Raw genomic sequence first — 16,972 nt, 5'->3', positions numbered from 1 at the left:
TTGAGCTCGCTTGAGTGCTGATAGAATAGCAGTTAGCCCTCCTGTTCCTGCGGACAGCTAGGGGCTTTCTTTAAGTGAATTTTCCGTAAAGTAAAATAAAGCTCTGCGTGACATCGAGCGGTTCACGCGCGCGCTCTAACAACACACTGACAATAAGCGGGAGTTGCTTTTCTTCCTTTAACTGTTAAAGAGACTCCGGAATTAGAAGGAACATCGGGTCAAACTGGCATATGACAACAAAATATCACTGCATTCTGTGAGAACGCGCAGTTTTGTTCTCGTTCGTGTAGCTGTCTTGATCTGACATAACGACGTTTTGATCAATAGCCCCGTGAATGTGCTGTGGCTCTGGCAGTTCTTTTGTCACGACAGTGACTTGCTGCTTGTGATGGTTGTGTGCGGTGACGTTGTGGCGCTTTGTCCGTGGCTATTGGCGAGGTGCGCTGGAGAGATAGTTGTATTACATCAGTGCACCAAGTGACTAGGAGTGCGACATAGAGAGGAGGAAGACAGTGGGATCTGACCGTGTCTGGGTGAATGTTGTGAGTGCAAGTGTAATTGCATTATTATATTTACGCATGCATACATATGCCTTATATGTTGTTTATTAATATTGCACTGAGATTGTTGTTTCCATGAGCTAAAATTATAACGGATTTAGTCATTTGCCAATATAATACTCAATTGTTTATGAGATATATTTGTAATTGTATATTGTATTTGTCTTTCTGAATTACAGGGAGAGGTGTTAATGTTCGTTGAGATTTGCACTAGTCGCTCAAGAAGCGTTCAGCACCAGTTAGAGTAGAAGAGACGCATTCATGGAATGCGACTGTGACCGCGTCCAACTGCTTATCTAACTTTGAACTAGTGAGTACCGGGGGAGAGAAGAAGGCTGGAAGAGGCGATGACGGAGACAAGCCTGGAGCCGATGTCCGTCCTGGACGTTGCCATTGATCCGGACTTTGAGCCGCAAACGCGGCCGAGATCATGCACTTGGCCGCTGCCGGAGTCCAGCTCGGTGAAGCCAGCGTCCCATGACACTGACATCATCCCCGAGGAAGAGGATGAGGAGGATGACAGCGCAATGGCAATCAACGCCAATGGCACGGGTGCAAGAGAGGACAGCGGCAGTCCAAGCCTGGCCGAGGGACTGCTTGTCACAAGCGGTCAGGAGAACATGGGTTCCCCGCTCTCCTCACAATCCCCTCCCGCGACCACATCGAGCCCGGGGGTGAGCGGCCAGGGCAGCCAACAGCAAACTCCCCGGAAGTCATCCGCGCGTAGGAACGCCTGGGGCAATCTGTCATACGCAGACCTAATTACTAAAGCCATAGAGAGTGCCCCAGACAAGAGACTGACACTGTCCCAGATCTATGACTGGATGGTCAGAAGCGTCCCGTACTTTAAAGACAAAGGCGACAGCAACAGCTCAGCTGGTTGGAAGGTAAGCGCACCGCTAGTATGTGCCAGAGAGAATTCGTGTGATTGTCATGTCCTTGTTAATTATGTGCTGATGTCACTCTAAATCGCAACAAGAAACACATGTTCCGCCGTTTGGTCACGCGTGCACACGCGCAGAGAAGCAGAACTGGAAGAGGTTTTGAAGGATCGCTTGCGCATGACTCAACTGTGTACTAGTATTCAATGACGTCACTAGTAAACAAACCAAATCTCTGGACGCTAGCGTAAAATAAATAGCAAATTACCCACGGTCGGTGTGGAAAATTCGTCTATGAAAACAATGTGCTCAACTGAAGAGTTTCATTTAGATGTACTTGTGTCACACTGAGATTTTATGTCCTGGGGAATAGATGTACTTAAACCCTAAAAATACAATTTCCACAGTGTCAAGCCTAATACATGTCCATGTATCCAAACACCCTTATGTTCATATGCACACCACTGCTTACGTAAAACTTGGCACGGTAAATGTTCCAGAGATAGAAGCTGCCCAGACTGTTTATGTAGGTGTTGAATGGCATTAGGAATTGCGTAACGACTAAGAATGGCGCGATGTTCTCCTTAGCAGTCAGTGGGCACGAATGCCTTCAAAGGGAATGTAATGGACATGGCCAGCACAAGACTTTACGGGCCTTTCACTGACAGAGCCAGGATGGGTTGGGGGTATATGGATGAGGCTGATGTGGGGTGGTGGGTGGGTCCAAGGTCAAGGACTGAATTTGCTGCAGGAGGCCCAGCTCGCCAGTCCCATTTGCTGTAAAAAGCTATGAATTATAATAGTGAAGGCTGAGTTTCTGTTGGGACTGTGGTAACAGAAAACTATGTGGACTCCAGCTCAGCATGGAACTGTTTGTACATCAACTCATGTAGTATTCAAGATTGTGTACGTGTGCATCACAACGATCATATTTCACAAACAGCTATGCAAAACGTTATCCATCAGTCAAAAATGTTTTATGATCAAATACAATAACCACGATTCTAGCAGGGGTACACACTAATAAACACACCTCCCCTTCCTCTTTTAGTCAGACAAGTAGTACAGTGCCTGGTCCCATTTCTGTCATCTGGAAAAATGTCTAACCATGTTCCATTGAACTTTGTGTTCCTGTGTTATTTAATTGAGCTCTAAATATGAGACACATCCCAGCACACGTCTGACAGACTCTGAGCAGATCTCTGTGAACCAAGTGAGGATACTGGTGTTAACAGCCTCAGATAAACACAGATAAAAAATGCAGACATGCAGATTCATATTTAAATAAAAATGGAATCATTTAACTGATGCAATACAGAATGACAGAAATGTGCACACACATACAAACATTATTTATTTAATATATCTATCAAAACCAATGAAATGGGTAATTATTAAAAATAAATAAAGACTTCACAGGTTGATAACCCCCTGAAATTATGTATTACGATTTATTAATGCATGCATAATATTTCAGTAAAACACTAGGTTCGCTTTACTGTGAGCAGCTTGTAATAGAGAATCTCAGTAGCAATGAGAGAGAACATAAGAGAACACCACAATGATGCCCTAGGGCAGCGGTCACCAATTAGTGGACTGTGGTCCAGGTCCGGACCCGGCTTGGTTCCATCCGGACCACGAGACATCATAAGATTGGCTGACCCATCCCACCATTTCTGCACTTCAAGTGATCAGCGTGACAAAACAACAGAGCTGTATTCTCAAATATTTTTCTCTATTACAGAAGAACAAGCTTCATTTATACCCTTTCGTGCTCCACATGCGTTGCTGGACTTGGCGCGGCACGCAGATTTGCAGATGCGGTTATTTTAATGACAGAAGGCCTTAACAGAAAAATACAGTGAGCAGCAATGTAGATACTGGCATCTTTCGCTAAAACACACTGCAGAAAATAAGAATGAAGCAAAGTGAACTTCATATGTCTGAAATGAATCCGACCGTTCAGCTAAACCAGGTTTGTGACACAGGACAACGTGCTTCCAGAGCACCTTTAAACAGTTAAATTTTTTTCTGTCTAAAATTGCCTTTATTATGATCAGCATGTTTAAGTATTTCACAAACAGATTATTTTTGTGAAAATTAATCAAAGATGTCATCATCTCTGGCATAGATGGCAAGGAAAAACAACTAGAAATTTGATATTACTAGTAGTATAGTGGAGTTCTCATGAGAATGTTTCCATTATTTGATATATATTCCATTTATAGGCCTACTTAACTTTAGCTAACAGTATTTTAAGCTTTACTATTGTGATGTACATTGTTTGTTGTTGGTAGATTTTAACTTTAAGGAAAATATTAAAAAAGGTCCATTCAGACTTCGATACATTCAGACTTCGGCTCCGATACTGAAGCTTTTAGATGGATTGTGTATCGGTCCGAAGAGTCATGTTTGTTACTGTCCAAAAATTACATTAAAGTAGTTCATATGACTCGTGCATTTTATTCAAAGCCACTTGAAGACGTGCGATGGCTCTGTGAATCACAAAAGGCTGTGTTTAATAAGTAAATATATAGTATGTGCAGCGCCAGCTTGTTAGTGAATGGTGCTGCTCTGTTGACACAAATTCACACACAGGCTGGTGTTGCACTCGCAGCTATTTTTAGCCTTCACGCGGTGCGCAATATTTGAGCGCTACTCAAGAACAGCATCTCAGATGTAGATGCTCAATAGTTCGGTTCATTTATAATATGCATTAAGAATGGCACCGGAGGTGCATTTTACCAGAATTTGAATAACAAGAGAATTAAACTACTGTGAACTTGCCTACAAACAGACACATACAGGACTTCCTGGAGAGTTTAGAATGTCAAAATAAAAGCATGAGGGTTTAAAAAGTGCACGATTTAAATATATTACTGTTGTATTTAAAATTAAAATGAAGTCAATAATAATAATATTAATAACCATTTATTATTATTATTATTGTCATCATTAGTATTTGTTTACAATTTATAACAATATTTAAGTTGAATGGGTTCCAAAAAATAACTGTGTGAATGAAAAGTGGACTGATGTCTTATGACTAAATTGAACAAAAAAGAGCTCTGAATCTTTTAAAGTCCAGCTGCAAGTTGAAATATTTTTGGAAAAAAAAAAGAAAAAGAAAAAAAAGGCAAAAATAAAACACTGGTTTCTATTCTACTGAAGACTTGAAGACTGGAATTACTGTTAATTTTGCTGCTACATTATCCAGTATACTAGTTAACAAAAAGTTTTTCTTAATAAGCTATACATTTATATTGAAATAATGTGTAGTTAGAGGTTTGTGTTTCTTTACATATTAAAGAGTACTCCCAATTAGTTCCACACAATAATGTAAAGATATTCTAAACTGATTATGCAAAAAAACAACAACACTGGTATCGGATCGGGATCGGTATCGACTGATACTGAGATTTCCGATATCAGAATCGGATCAGAAGAGAAAAAGTGATATCGGTGCATCCCTAATATTTTCCACATTTTCTCTCAGGGGGTACCCCTGAACCCCCATTATGTATCTTTCTTTAGTCACAAGGCCTGCTATGCCCCTTAGGTATCTAAAACATTCAAACACAATTACTGGACTGCTGTCATTCACCTTCAAAACAAACAGTTGATTTTATCTTTTAATATTCATATCAAAGTGCACTCGTTGATAACTCATTGAAATATTTGAATCTTTTGGTAGAATATTCCCCAAACCCCACTATTTTGGCTTTGTCTCTAGGGCCCCAATGTCATAATCCTTGCCTAATTTTGAAGAGATTGTTTTGACTTTATGATTTTTTTTTCTTTTTCTTTTACAAAGTACTATTGCTGCCAACTTGTAAATTTATAACAACTATTTCATAAAATTGATTAAGCATTCCTTATGTATTTTCATAGCTACAGTATACTGAATACAGACACCATGTACATTATTGTCTGGACCTTTGCTGGGAAGGAAATGTAGAGACCGGACCTCTTGGAACTTTAATTGAATACCCCGCCCTAGGGCCTAGGCATTTTAGGGCATGTTTGCAAAACCTACAACATAGGATTGACTTTGTGCCAGCTTTACTAATTAAGTGAAAAGTGAAGCAAAAATTAAATGAAGAAACAAGAAATGGAAACAGAAAGAAGAACAAAAGATTACTAGGCTTAACAAACACTCAAAGATTGGTATGGCCAGATATAGATGAAAAAAATGACATGAAGCTACATCACTGTGGCTACAGGTTGTTGATCTATTCTCTGTTCTAATGAGGGAGGGTTCTAATGTCATGTGATCTCATAAAGAGGTTCCTGTAGATCATACTGCTGTGACTGTGCATGGGAGAGAAGAGAGGGCTGACTGTTATTGCATACTGTAGATAACATAAAGTATGGAAATGCTGTGTGTTAATTTAATGATCTGGTTATACAAATATATATGTACTGTATATAAATGTGATTAATTTAGTGTTTGAAAAAGATCAAGCTTCTAAACATTAATATTGTAAGGTTTCATTAGAGGTGGCAAGACTGTATTGATTTATCTTTCCTCTTCACAATATACTCCTGCAGTGACAGATGGCGCATCCACTGCCAAATTATGTACTCTACTCTTTTTAAAAAGCCAGCCTTTAAATGATTCACTGCTTCAAGTATTAATTCAGGTCATTTTATTAATTTTTAAAAGACAGCTCTTGGCTGAGGGTATCTCGCAATCACACACACTCTTACAACGCATACACTTGCAAACTCACCGTTTTTAATCTTGTAATCTTGACCATCACACATTTATCTGTATCCTCTTACCTGTGTTATTACCATGTATAACCCCTCTATTTATCTTGCATTTAAATATAATATGATTATGTAACATATAAATAACAAACTACTATCATAACGTGTTGCATCATTCTTGTTGCTGGAACACTTAATATTCTGAGCTGCTCTGCTAGACCCAGTTGAAATGTTTCAGTCACAGCGATGAGAACAGAAGGGTCACCCTCCAGAGGGTCTATATTCAGAAAATTACATTTGATACAGTTCCAGGATGTAGGTGGGGGATATTTTAAGTGTTTCCTGTAATCCATTTATTGTCAAGAGGGTGGGGTAAACAGTTTAAAGATACAACGTTATTTAAGAAATGCACGAATACATGCAGCATTGCATTCCAGGAAGTGCCTGTATCTTTAAAGGCTGTTTCGTTTAAAACACTTACTTAGGAAACATGTGATATTGTATGCGTGTGTGCAGACAACCTGCAATTGCAATGATTGTCCACTCATGAAGTCCACTTAGTGTGTATGATTCTTATGTTGAATCATTGTGAATGTTGGTGTTTAGTGTTTTTATGTGTGCAAGCTTGGCATGGATCGTCATGCTGTGTAATGTTACAAAAGGTCGAGATGGTTTGAATACTTCTCTGTCTGGTAATGTAGCTACAAAGTACAGAATGTGTGCCAGAGAGACAGGCTAGGAGAGTACAGATAGGTTTCCAGAGGCTGAGGCATTCTGTGTGTTTTGGTACATGACTGAAATACATTTAAGTGAAGGTTGCTGAAAAAGAGTTGTAGATCTTTCGCTATGGTTACATGGAAGGCCGTTGACATGGGTGCACAGGTTGCCTGAGTGTTGTTTGATAAGGTGTAAGCCAGCCTTTTTACTTTCCCTTTACTCTTCAGTGATTCAACACATCTCTGATAAGCCTGATAAGCATATGGCTCATCAGCTTAGAATGACGACTTTGACCATCACCACTTACACACACTCTACCTCGTACATATGCATACACTCTTTTTCTTCCCCTCGCCACGCAGACATTTTCATATATGAGAACATTTGATTAAAACACAGACTTCCTGATTGGACGGTGACTGCAGCGGCCTGTCAGAAGCAGATATGCTGTGTTAAGGACATTTGAATGTCTTTCTAGTTTAACCTATATTTCATCCCAATTTTTTCATGACCGTTTCCCTCCATCCCTCAATCATTCACTTGGTAAGGGCGTGCTTCCTTGCAGCTCAGACCTGAGGCTTTTGAACGTTTAATTTGTTTTCTTCCCGGCCCGTCATTTCCAATTATATCTGTCTGTCATGACATGAGCACTGAACAGAGGCGGATAAATTGTTCTCAGTTAAAATTTAATTGAGTACAATAAAGATAGCTTTCTGTGTCATAAGCTCTTGGCCAGACAAAGCCAGCAGTAATGAGAGGAGATGTGGCTTTGTAATGAGTGATTATTATAGTGAACAGAGGGAAATTACAGTTTTAAGGAAACATGTCCTAACAGACAATCTCATACATCAACCCTTTGAGAGATAACAGAGAAACATTGTCAGACAAGAGTGGGCGATTATTAGCCTGGTTGGTGTGACACAGGTAGTTTATTTTGGTACGTGTGTGTAAGAATATGAGTGTCGACCTTTTATTAGCTACAGGATTGGAGTAGATTAACCCAGATTAGAATTAGATTATGGTAGATTCAGATTGAGTGTTGCGGTTCTTGTATGTGGATTGTGAAGCAGGTGATAAATATGGGTCTGTGATGATGTAAGACTTTCAGATCTACAACTCTTGACTAAACAAATTTTTTTTCTGTGACATAACACCACAGTGACCACACTGCACAGTGCATTTGGTAGTCAAATTTGTGATGACTTGTGGACCTAACAGGGTCATCACTTAAATTTAGGGCCCAAAACAAATCTTTATGTGTGTGTGGGTATGTATATTCACAGGGAGAAGATTTCAGAATAGGCAGTAAGGCACTATTGTGAAAAGCGCTGTACAAATCAATTAAATTTGGTTCATCTACTGTACTGTATATATCTCTTGGTTTTAATGTTTCTCAATCTGAATTTCTATGAGGTGAAAGTCTTTTCCACAAAGTTACGTCAGCCTGTCCCAAACAAGCACCTCTTATCAATACAGTGCGTTCTATATAAGGGGCCAATCAGATGTTCCACAGGTGCTGAGGTCATCGGCACATGCCTGTTATCAGTTTTAAGAGCCCATTGCCTTGCACGCTTATCAGCAAAGACTTATCTCTTTTCACTGCACCTTCAGTGTTTACACACCTGTCTTTAACCTGTCCTGGGGTCAGCTCTGGTGATATGGATGTCAGGGGAGGCTAGTGGATCAGGTTGAATGGGGCAGAATGCTGACTTAGCGGTAAAGTCCAGCTGCTGGACACATCAGCAGTTTGTTATCAGCCAGCTTAGTCAGAGTGAGGAAGCAGTCTATCAGGAACACTGGGCTAAAGTAATGTGGCACATGCCTTTTGGCATGCATTTGACACAACAGTTTTAATCTCTAACTAAAGATGTGTGGCTTTTAGTTAGATTTACTCAATTTTGTCCCATTTACCTCTGCTTGGCATCCTCCCCACCTACCCCTCCATCTCTCTCTCTCTTTATTTACTCCCATGTGTGCTACAGTGTTTATGGGGGCATGAAATCGCTCCACAGCTCCTGGGCATCTCATGTGCCATTTTACTCAGACTGCCATCACTGACACATTGCTGTCTCTTCCTTTCTACCTCTCTGTTTGTATTTGTTTTTTTTTTTTTTTTTTTTTTTTTTTACATTAGTCTGTTTCTCATTAATACATCCTTTTAAAGAAATATACATTCTTTGCCTCAGAAAAATAATTATCTGTCTTTGTATATGCCAATTGTTCCTTCTCTGGAAACAAATTATCATAAGGTTCAACCTAGTCAATGTAGGTCCAATGCCTCGTAGTATAATATTACTTTAAAAAACAAAGAGCATGATGTGGGTGGTAAAGTACAGAAAGACAAATAAAGCCATAAACACCTTCTCACACTGGCTTCTATGAATCAAATTCTCAAAAATAATCTTGAACTTAAGAACTAGAAGAACTGAAAATTATGTATAAAATGTAAGGAAATCTGTCAAACCTTGTGCTATTCCCATCTGTGTAGCACCTGCCGCTTTGCAAATCCTACTGAAGGATCCCAGCATTAGAAAACAAGTGGCTGAAGCAGTAAATTACCTGTTTAATTCTAAGGGTTAGAGAGAGGGAGGAAAATGGTTATAACATTTTTTAATTGACATTTTTTTCACACAAAAAATTGCACTAATGTTATAAGTGGAAAATTAAATATAAAAATAAGGTATGGTACGACTCCTTTAAAGGTGAATTTTTTGTTTGTTTCACTTACACCTAGCGGCATATTTGCAGCATCACACAAAAACAGAAGTTCTCTGTGTCATTGTAAAATTGCACTATTTGCAGTCAGCCATGATTAATTTATTCCACAAGTGGGAGTGTCCAATACAGGATAATAATCACAATAATACAGGGATTATTGAAAAAAGCAAGCAATATGATCTCAACATGGCTCATGAATTTGCACCCAGCACCTTATGTATATTATATACAGGATAGTATGTTATATTAATATTGTATTATTATATGTTAAATATATGAATATGTTTAAAATTTTAGCAATAAGCAAAAATAAATAAATAAATAAAAATAATTCCTGAGTGCACCTTTAAGTGATCACTGAGTTTTCTATATGGAAGGTGCAAAAATACAAAGCTTATCCTACCATGTAGAGAAGTAGAAAATAGTAATAGTTTGCTTGACTGGCATGGAGGGTCACAGGATTTAATGAGTAAACATGCTCTTCATTGACTGCAATAATGAACACGCATGCTCCCTCAATTCTGCAAGCCAAGCTAGCTGGGTCACAGAGATTATGCTTCAAAGATAAGAGTTTTCATTTATGTGTGTGTGTGTGGATGAAAGCATGTGCGCATGAGTGACCATATGCACTAATTTTGCGTGAACTGCAACACTGATATGTCTGAAGGGCTGAAACGATTAGACAACGTTATCAACAGCGTCGACAATAAAAAATTGTCTACAAAAATTTTCATTGTCGAATAGTCGTTTGATCTAATTTAACGTAACATGAGATCATATGAAACTGATGCCATGCGAGAGCAGCACTGCAGCTTGTGCCTGACTGGAGAGGAAAACAGCTCACAGTACAGATGCACTCCAAACTTTCCAAACAGTCAAAAAAGTGATGTAGATTGCAAAGTATGAGGGAATTATAATGCAGAAATGCAAAATAAGTAAATACAGAAACACGCAGCGTGCACTCATCGTGAAATCAAGCAGAGCCGGATCTGGCATTCCGCTTAAGTAAAACTTGCATGTCAGAGCGTCTAAAAAGCCAACAACCTGCCGTTATATCTTTAATGCATCCTTTATTAAAGTTCAAATAAAAGGAAGTGGGTCATAAACAAACTCTGAAAATGGCATTTCTCTGTGCGGTCAGAACCGCTTCTATGAGTCGCATGAAGGGGGAGAGATTAAAACTGCACCCGGCTGATGCACACTCTAGCACGGGGACACTCGTCCCGCGTGCATGTTTGCTGCAGTTAGATTATAACGTGATAGCTTGCGACATATTGAATCATAATATACTGTATGTGTCACGGTGTGTATCATATTGTGAAGAAAATCGGCGATACGCAGCTCTGTTAAGAAGAGAGAGTTTGTTTTTGTGAGTTAAAGATGGAGTGAATATAAATGTGAGAGAGTGTAGTCTTAGCCCATTATACACTGGAACAAAATATGTTTTTGATTAGTCTTTTTTGGCTTGTTTTCCAAAATAATATTTAAAGCTCATTTAAAACAACGTACATTTACTTTAGGAGCTATACTGCAGAAGAAAAAATTGTTATTGGAGAATGTTGAATACAGTATTTAATATTTAAATATATTAAAATATCTAAAAATAGCCTACTTATAACAAGATACATTTACCTAAGAAGCATCATATAAGATATTTAGACTTGCTTTTAGAGAATATATCTTGTATATGAGTATATTTTTTCTTTACTGCACTGGCAGAAGTATAACCAAGTGAAAAAACAGACTTGTATACAAAATACAATTATATTCAAGATACATTCTCTGAAAGCAAGCCTAAATATCTTTTATGTTGCTTCTCAAGTAAATGTATCTTGTTTTAAGTTTTTTTAGATAACAAGACAAAAACACATTTTTAATGACTATAACTTAATAAAAAAAATAAAGTTTTTTTCCTTGTAATTCAATGGATGTCATTTAGAGGTATTTTTAAAAGATTATTTTGTCCTCTTTATTGTTAGTAAGCACATTTAATACAACCTTTTAAGTTGGGCACAAGCTGAATAATCGATAAAGAGCTAATGATTAATCGTTGCAATAATTGCCTGAATAATCGTTCAAATAATCGTTATATTAGTCGATTATCAAAATAATTGTTAGTTGCAGCCCTATATGTCTGTTGCCTTTATACAGTATGTGTGTGTGTGTGTGTGTGTGTGTGTGCATATGTGCTCTCTGAAAGGAGCTCCTAGTTTATCGTTGGTGTTACAGTGTCCATTTCCTTTTCTGCGTTTTCGTTCCCTCTGTGTAGAGGCCCAGTAAAGGGTTACATGGGGTACCAGAAAAAGGGGCCCCTCGTCTTCTGTCTCTCTCTCTTCCTTCTTTTCTTTATCTCAGTTTCCCTCCTTATTTTTCTCTCAGATTACTGTGAAAGGGTGGGTGGGGCTGCGAGGTTACAGTTTGAGGGAAATATACAGTCTTGGCATTGCTTTGAATAGGAATGTCTCTTTGTAAAACAGTGTATGAAAGTGCAACACCCAACAATCAGTCAAAGTTCTTAGAAAGTTTACTTAGACATTGTAGGGTATATAAAGTGGTTTAAATGAGTGGCTTGCTGTAGCATGATCTTGATCTAGCAGAATGTTGCATGTTTTCTGTTTACCATCTCAAATCAATCTCCTCAAGTCCAAGAAGGTATGAAAAGACAGCACTCTAACTTGAGTGTTACTTGGATGCAGTGGCACAATAAAAAGCTCTGGTCAGAGCTCTGTGGTGTGCTGATGAAAAGAAGGCAGTGAGTGTTGTATGCAAAGTTTTGCAAAGGGGTATTGCTAAAGTGAAGGACAATATCTTAAAAACAAACTCGAAATAGAGTTTTACATTAGAATCCTTCTGTAAAATTATTCATAATTAATGTTAAGAAGTACTCTGCCCACACTGTGCACTCTCCTGATAAAGCTACATTAAAAAGGAAGAAAAAATAGCAGATAGAGCGAGAGAGAGAGAGAGAGAGAGAGAGAGAGAGATGATTGAGCCGATTGCCCTGTATGGCAGTGAGGTGTGGGGACCACTGACAAATCCAAATCAAGAATTCACCAAATGGGAAAAACATCCAATTGAGACCCTGCATGCAGAATTCTGTACAAATATTCTACAAGTACACCGGCACATAACAAATAATGCATGCAGGGCAGATTTAGGCAAATATCCACTAATTATAAAAATACAAAAATGGGCAATCAAATTCTGGAAACATCTAAAACTCAGTGCCCCCACTCATACCATTATAAAGCCCTGCAATACCAAGAATTGAGCAAAGAAACCAATCCCCTTCTCAGCTGGTCCAGAGCTTTAGTCCTGATGCTTCACCAACATCTACTAACCCTCATCACACTGAAGACCTGGACCAGAACAATACTGCTAAACTAAATAGATATAGCCAAATTACAGCACAAATAAAACATAATTATATCACTTATTGGGAAACTCAAACACAACAGAGTAAAATGCAATGCTATCTAGCCCTAAAAAGAGAATACACCATGGCAGACTATCTGTACACAGTGACTGACAAAAAACTGAGAGCCACCTTGACAAGGTACAGACTCAGTGGACGCAACCTCACTATAGAAACAGTCAGACACAGGAAAACATGGCTGCCACTGGAAGACAGGTTGTGTCCACACTGTGATCAAAACAAAATCGAGACAGAGATGCATTTTCTAACGGTTAGATTACCATCTGAGAAAAAATTCATGAAATACACAGCCATCCGAGAAAATTGTTACCACAAAATTAAACATATTCACAGCACATTTGACCATTTAACAAACAATTAAAAACTGTCCTTCTTATTAGGTGAATACAAGGACTGCTGTTTGATAGCAGCACAATATGTGTCTGTTTGCCACAGAATGAGGGACAGTGAGTGAACTGACCTGAGTCTGCATCTCCAACATACTTTACTTTGTCTCTTTCTAGTTTTTAAGTAATATTTACATTTTCCTTTGTGTAAATTTGTATTATGTAACGTTATCCTTTTTACCTTATTTGTCAAGAATACATTGTATATATATATATATATATATATATATATATTTATTTTTAATTATATTATGTACATTGTTTTGCACTGTCTTTGCTTTGCACTGTTTTATTTGAATGCAGCTCAGCTGTAAACGCTTTGGCAATACAAATGTAAAATTTTTTGCCATGCCAATAAAGCACCTTAAAACTGAAACTGAAAACTGAGATGGATAGACAGAGATTGGTCCAGTGGGAGAGAATTGGTGATGATCTAGTTTAGGATGACATCACTGCTTAATGGAAAAGGCTTTTAAACTGATTGATATGCACACATGCGGGTGAGAATATGTCATCGCCATGTGTTGATGCTCGCAGTATCAGTGCCATATATAATACTGTGCATATTATTTGTCTTAAAGCCCTCGCCTTTTTACACACATTTTTCTTCACTCTCAGCGCTGCTCAGTAAATATGGGTTAGTGTGCCTTTCCTGTCTCTCCTCTCCCCACTTCTTCCCCCTGTTTGTTTTACTTTTCCTTTTCTTCCACCCAGCTTTTTTCTCCCTGCTTTTTTCCCTCTTCCTGCAGCTGTGCAGCGGGATCCAAGGTTTTTCCAGGAGAACACAAAGGTTTGCAATGGCTAGACTTTTTGACACACAGCAGATTGCTGAGAGTTGCAAAGGAGGGACGAGTCCAAATAATGTTTTGTGGTAATCGAAATGTTGTCAGTTGAGCTGAACTTGTATTGAACCCAGACTATTTTTTTTTTTAAATACAAATGTTATTTTTTTACAGGACTTGTGTTTGAAAGAATATGCTTTATACATTATGTGTTGTAAATACAATTTCTCAGTGGTGTGATGTGGTGCAGTGTGAGGATTAGTCTCTCTTTACTTGAAGCTTAGTCAGGTGGTGGGTCATATGATCTGACTGAGTGTGTATGTACACATACAGTGTACTAATGCTCGTTTGTGTGTGCGTACAGAGAGCAATGGGAGATTAAACAGGGTAGAGAAAGTTGTGGATCACAATGTAATCTGCTTTGTGTGATTACATCAGTTTCACTATCACACCATGCATCACACCAGACTGCTTAATGCAGAGAGAAATTACACCAGGATAGAGAAAAAGAAGAAGAGGTGGAGATATTCAGGGCACGCAGATAAAACAGGAAAGATAAAAGAGGATGAAGGAAGTGCTTTGATTTTTTTATCAGTTGCTGACCAGAATGAATCTATGAGGATGTCAGGACGCATGCTGACCATTTCATTTCAGGCTCTATGCTATGACATCCTGACAACCCTGTTTTGGCATTTGCCAAATTAATGCGGTTGTGTGTAAGTTTATCCAGGAGTTTCTTTGTTTGAGTTAGGGTGAACTAAGTGTCAGTGGTGGAAAGAGTACTGATTTTTTTTACTTAAGTAAAAGTACTGCTACTGAAGAAATAATTCACTTGAGTACAAGTAGAAATACTGAGAAATATTATGACTCAAGTAAGAGTAAATAAGTAGTTTGCCAAAAAACTTCTCAAGTAATTATGTTGCAAGTTACTTTATGAAAAGTTTATTATATATAGTATGTACACTTCCATTTTTAGAACACAAAGACATTTTTGTTCTTGAAAGAAATTGAGGTTTCCTTTCACCAAGGATGCATTAAATTGATCAAAACTACTGCCACAATCATTAATTGCTAATTATTATTACGGTTTGAAATAATTGTTTTAAGTGGTATTTATTACATTTTTTTTCTTTACCCATGATGGCAGACATATACTGTGTCACCTATTCCTTACAAAATCATTCTAAAGTGCTAATTTGGTACTCAAGAAAATTTTCTTTTTATTAGAACAATTGAATATGGTTGCGTTACCATGCGGAAATCACAATACAGTGTTTTTTTCCCCATTTGCTGAGGTATTGAGTTTTTACAAGTTGCTTTACACTTGCAAGTCAAATTTTGGTTTTAAAAATACACAAAAAGAAACACATTTCTTCTGAAAATTCTATTTTCTCCTAAAGTCTATTGTTTTAGATAGATGAAGGCTATTCCATACATTACTGTTTTGAAAAAATAATTTCTAACCAGGATAGAGAGGGAAGTGGATGGCCAGATGCACAACAAAAAGACAAGTAAATCACAGTCTCTAGTTTGAGAAACAGACTCCTCACAGGTCCTAAACTAGCAGCTTCTAAATGCCAAAGACCTGCATTGCTGCAAGAGGATTCTTGGACAAACAGAAAATTTTAAGAATACAACATTAATTTAAATAGAAATAGCCATTTGTAACATTCTAAATGTCTCTAAATCATCTCTAACCTACATAATGTGCATTGTGACTGAAACACATTCCTATTTCAGGTTTATTTCTCATTCACGTATGTCCAAGTATTTTGGCTATTAAGTTAACATACTGTACAAAACTAATATAATGCAATATCGTAGAGGAGGAAATTTATCCTCTATGATACTGCAGCAGTTATCCATTTATGGAATTAAGCAAATTGTTATCAACTCCTACATGCCAACTGAATAAAATAAGGCAAAAATAAACATTTCCCACAGTGTTTTGTGAGATATAATTGATTCAAACACTAAAAGTGGTTGTTCTGTATATGTATTATTGTATTACAGTTTTAATAATAAAGACTTGTTATGGTTATTTAGCATATTGAGCTATTGTTATTAAGTAAATTGTAGCATTTGGTTACATTATGTTTTGTGATTTCTCATACCTTCTTTATACAACATCCATCCCTTGCACACTTTTGGCCTCTAGTGGGTGAGTCTTTTCAGACAGATAAACAGCAGCACAGGGCAGGGAAATACAGTACAGCAACGTGAGCGAGAGTGTTACCCTGTTTGAGGGGTGAACGGTTACGGAATTTAATGCAGGAGTACAATACCGAACTGATGCGGATTGATAGAAGCGGAGAGCCTGTCTATGTGCATGATGGTGCGAGGAACCGGACGGCGGGAAAAAAAATAATGTTCAGTGAAGTCAAAAGAAGATCGCAATGTATGTAATTGTAACTATATCAGATATTATTCATAAAACACGGGAACTCGTTGCGTGGGCATTTTTTTGCCCCCATATTTTGAATTTCAGGGATATTTTTGTCAATTTTGGTGGAATTTTTGCCCTGAGTCCCTGTTAATTTCCGACACTATTGACATTGTATCTTTCTAAGGTATTTAAAATGTTTGTTTTAGACATATATTAGCAAGTAAAGATATCCCCACATATATGTCAAACTACATTGTGTGTTAATGTTTGACACAGTTAAAACATTGCCTACCTTAAAAACAAGTGAAGTTTGATCAGTGGTTAAACATGTTCAGATGGTTCCCTTGTACCTGAATGAACAGCTCCTTTCCAAAATAAAATGAAATATGCAGA

At 37.9% G+C, this 16,972-nt stretch overlaps 1 protein-coding gene across 1 annotated transcript in view; it reads left to right on the top strand.

Moving 5' to 3' along the window:
• The window catches only part of foxo3b (forkhead box O3b), a 48,710-nt gene continuing 31,738 nt past the window's right edge, over positions 1–16,972 (top strand). Inside the window, exons 1-2 of the mRNA XM_051645713.1 lie at positions 1–542; positions 740–1,447. Coding sequence (XP_051501673.1) covers positions 908–1,447 — 540 coding nt within the window. The 5' untranslated portion in view covers positions 1–542; positions 740–907. The remainder of the gene's footprint in view (positions 543–739; positions 1,448–16,972) is intronic.

This window comes from Myxocyprinus asiaticus, chromosome 19, assembly GCF_019703515.2.
Source record: "Myxocyprinus asiaticus isolate MX2 ecotype Aquarium Trade chromosome 19, UBuf_Myxa_2, whole genome shotgun sequence".
NCBI classification, from domain to species: Eukaryota; Metazoa; Chordata; class Actinopteri; order Cypriniformes; family Catostomidae; genus Myxocyprinus; species Myxocyprinus asiaticus.
The sequence above is the reverse complement of the archived record's forward strand: the minus strand, read 5'-3'. Positions and strand labels throughout refer to the sequence as shown.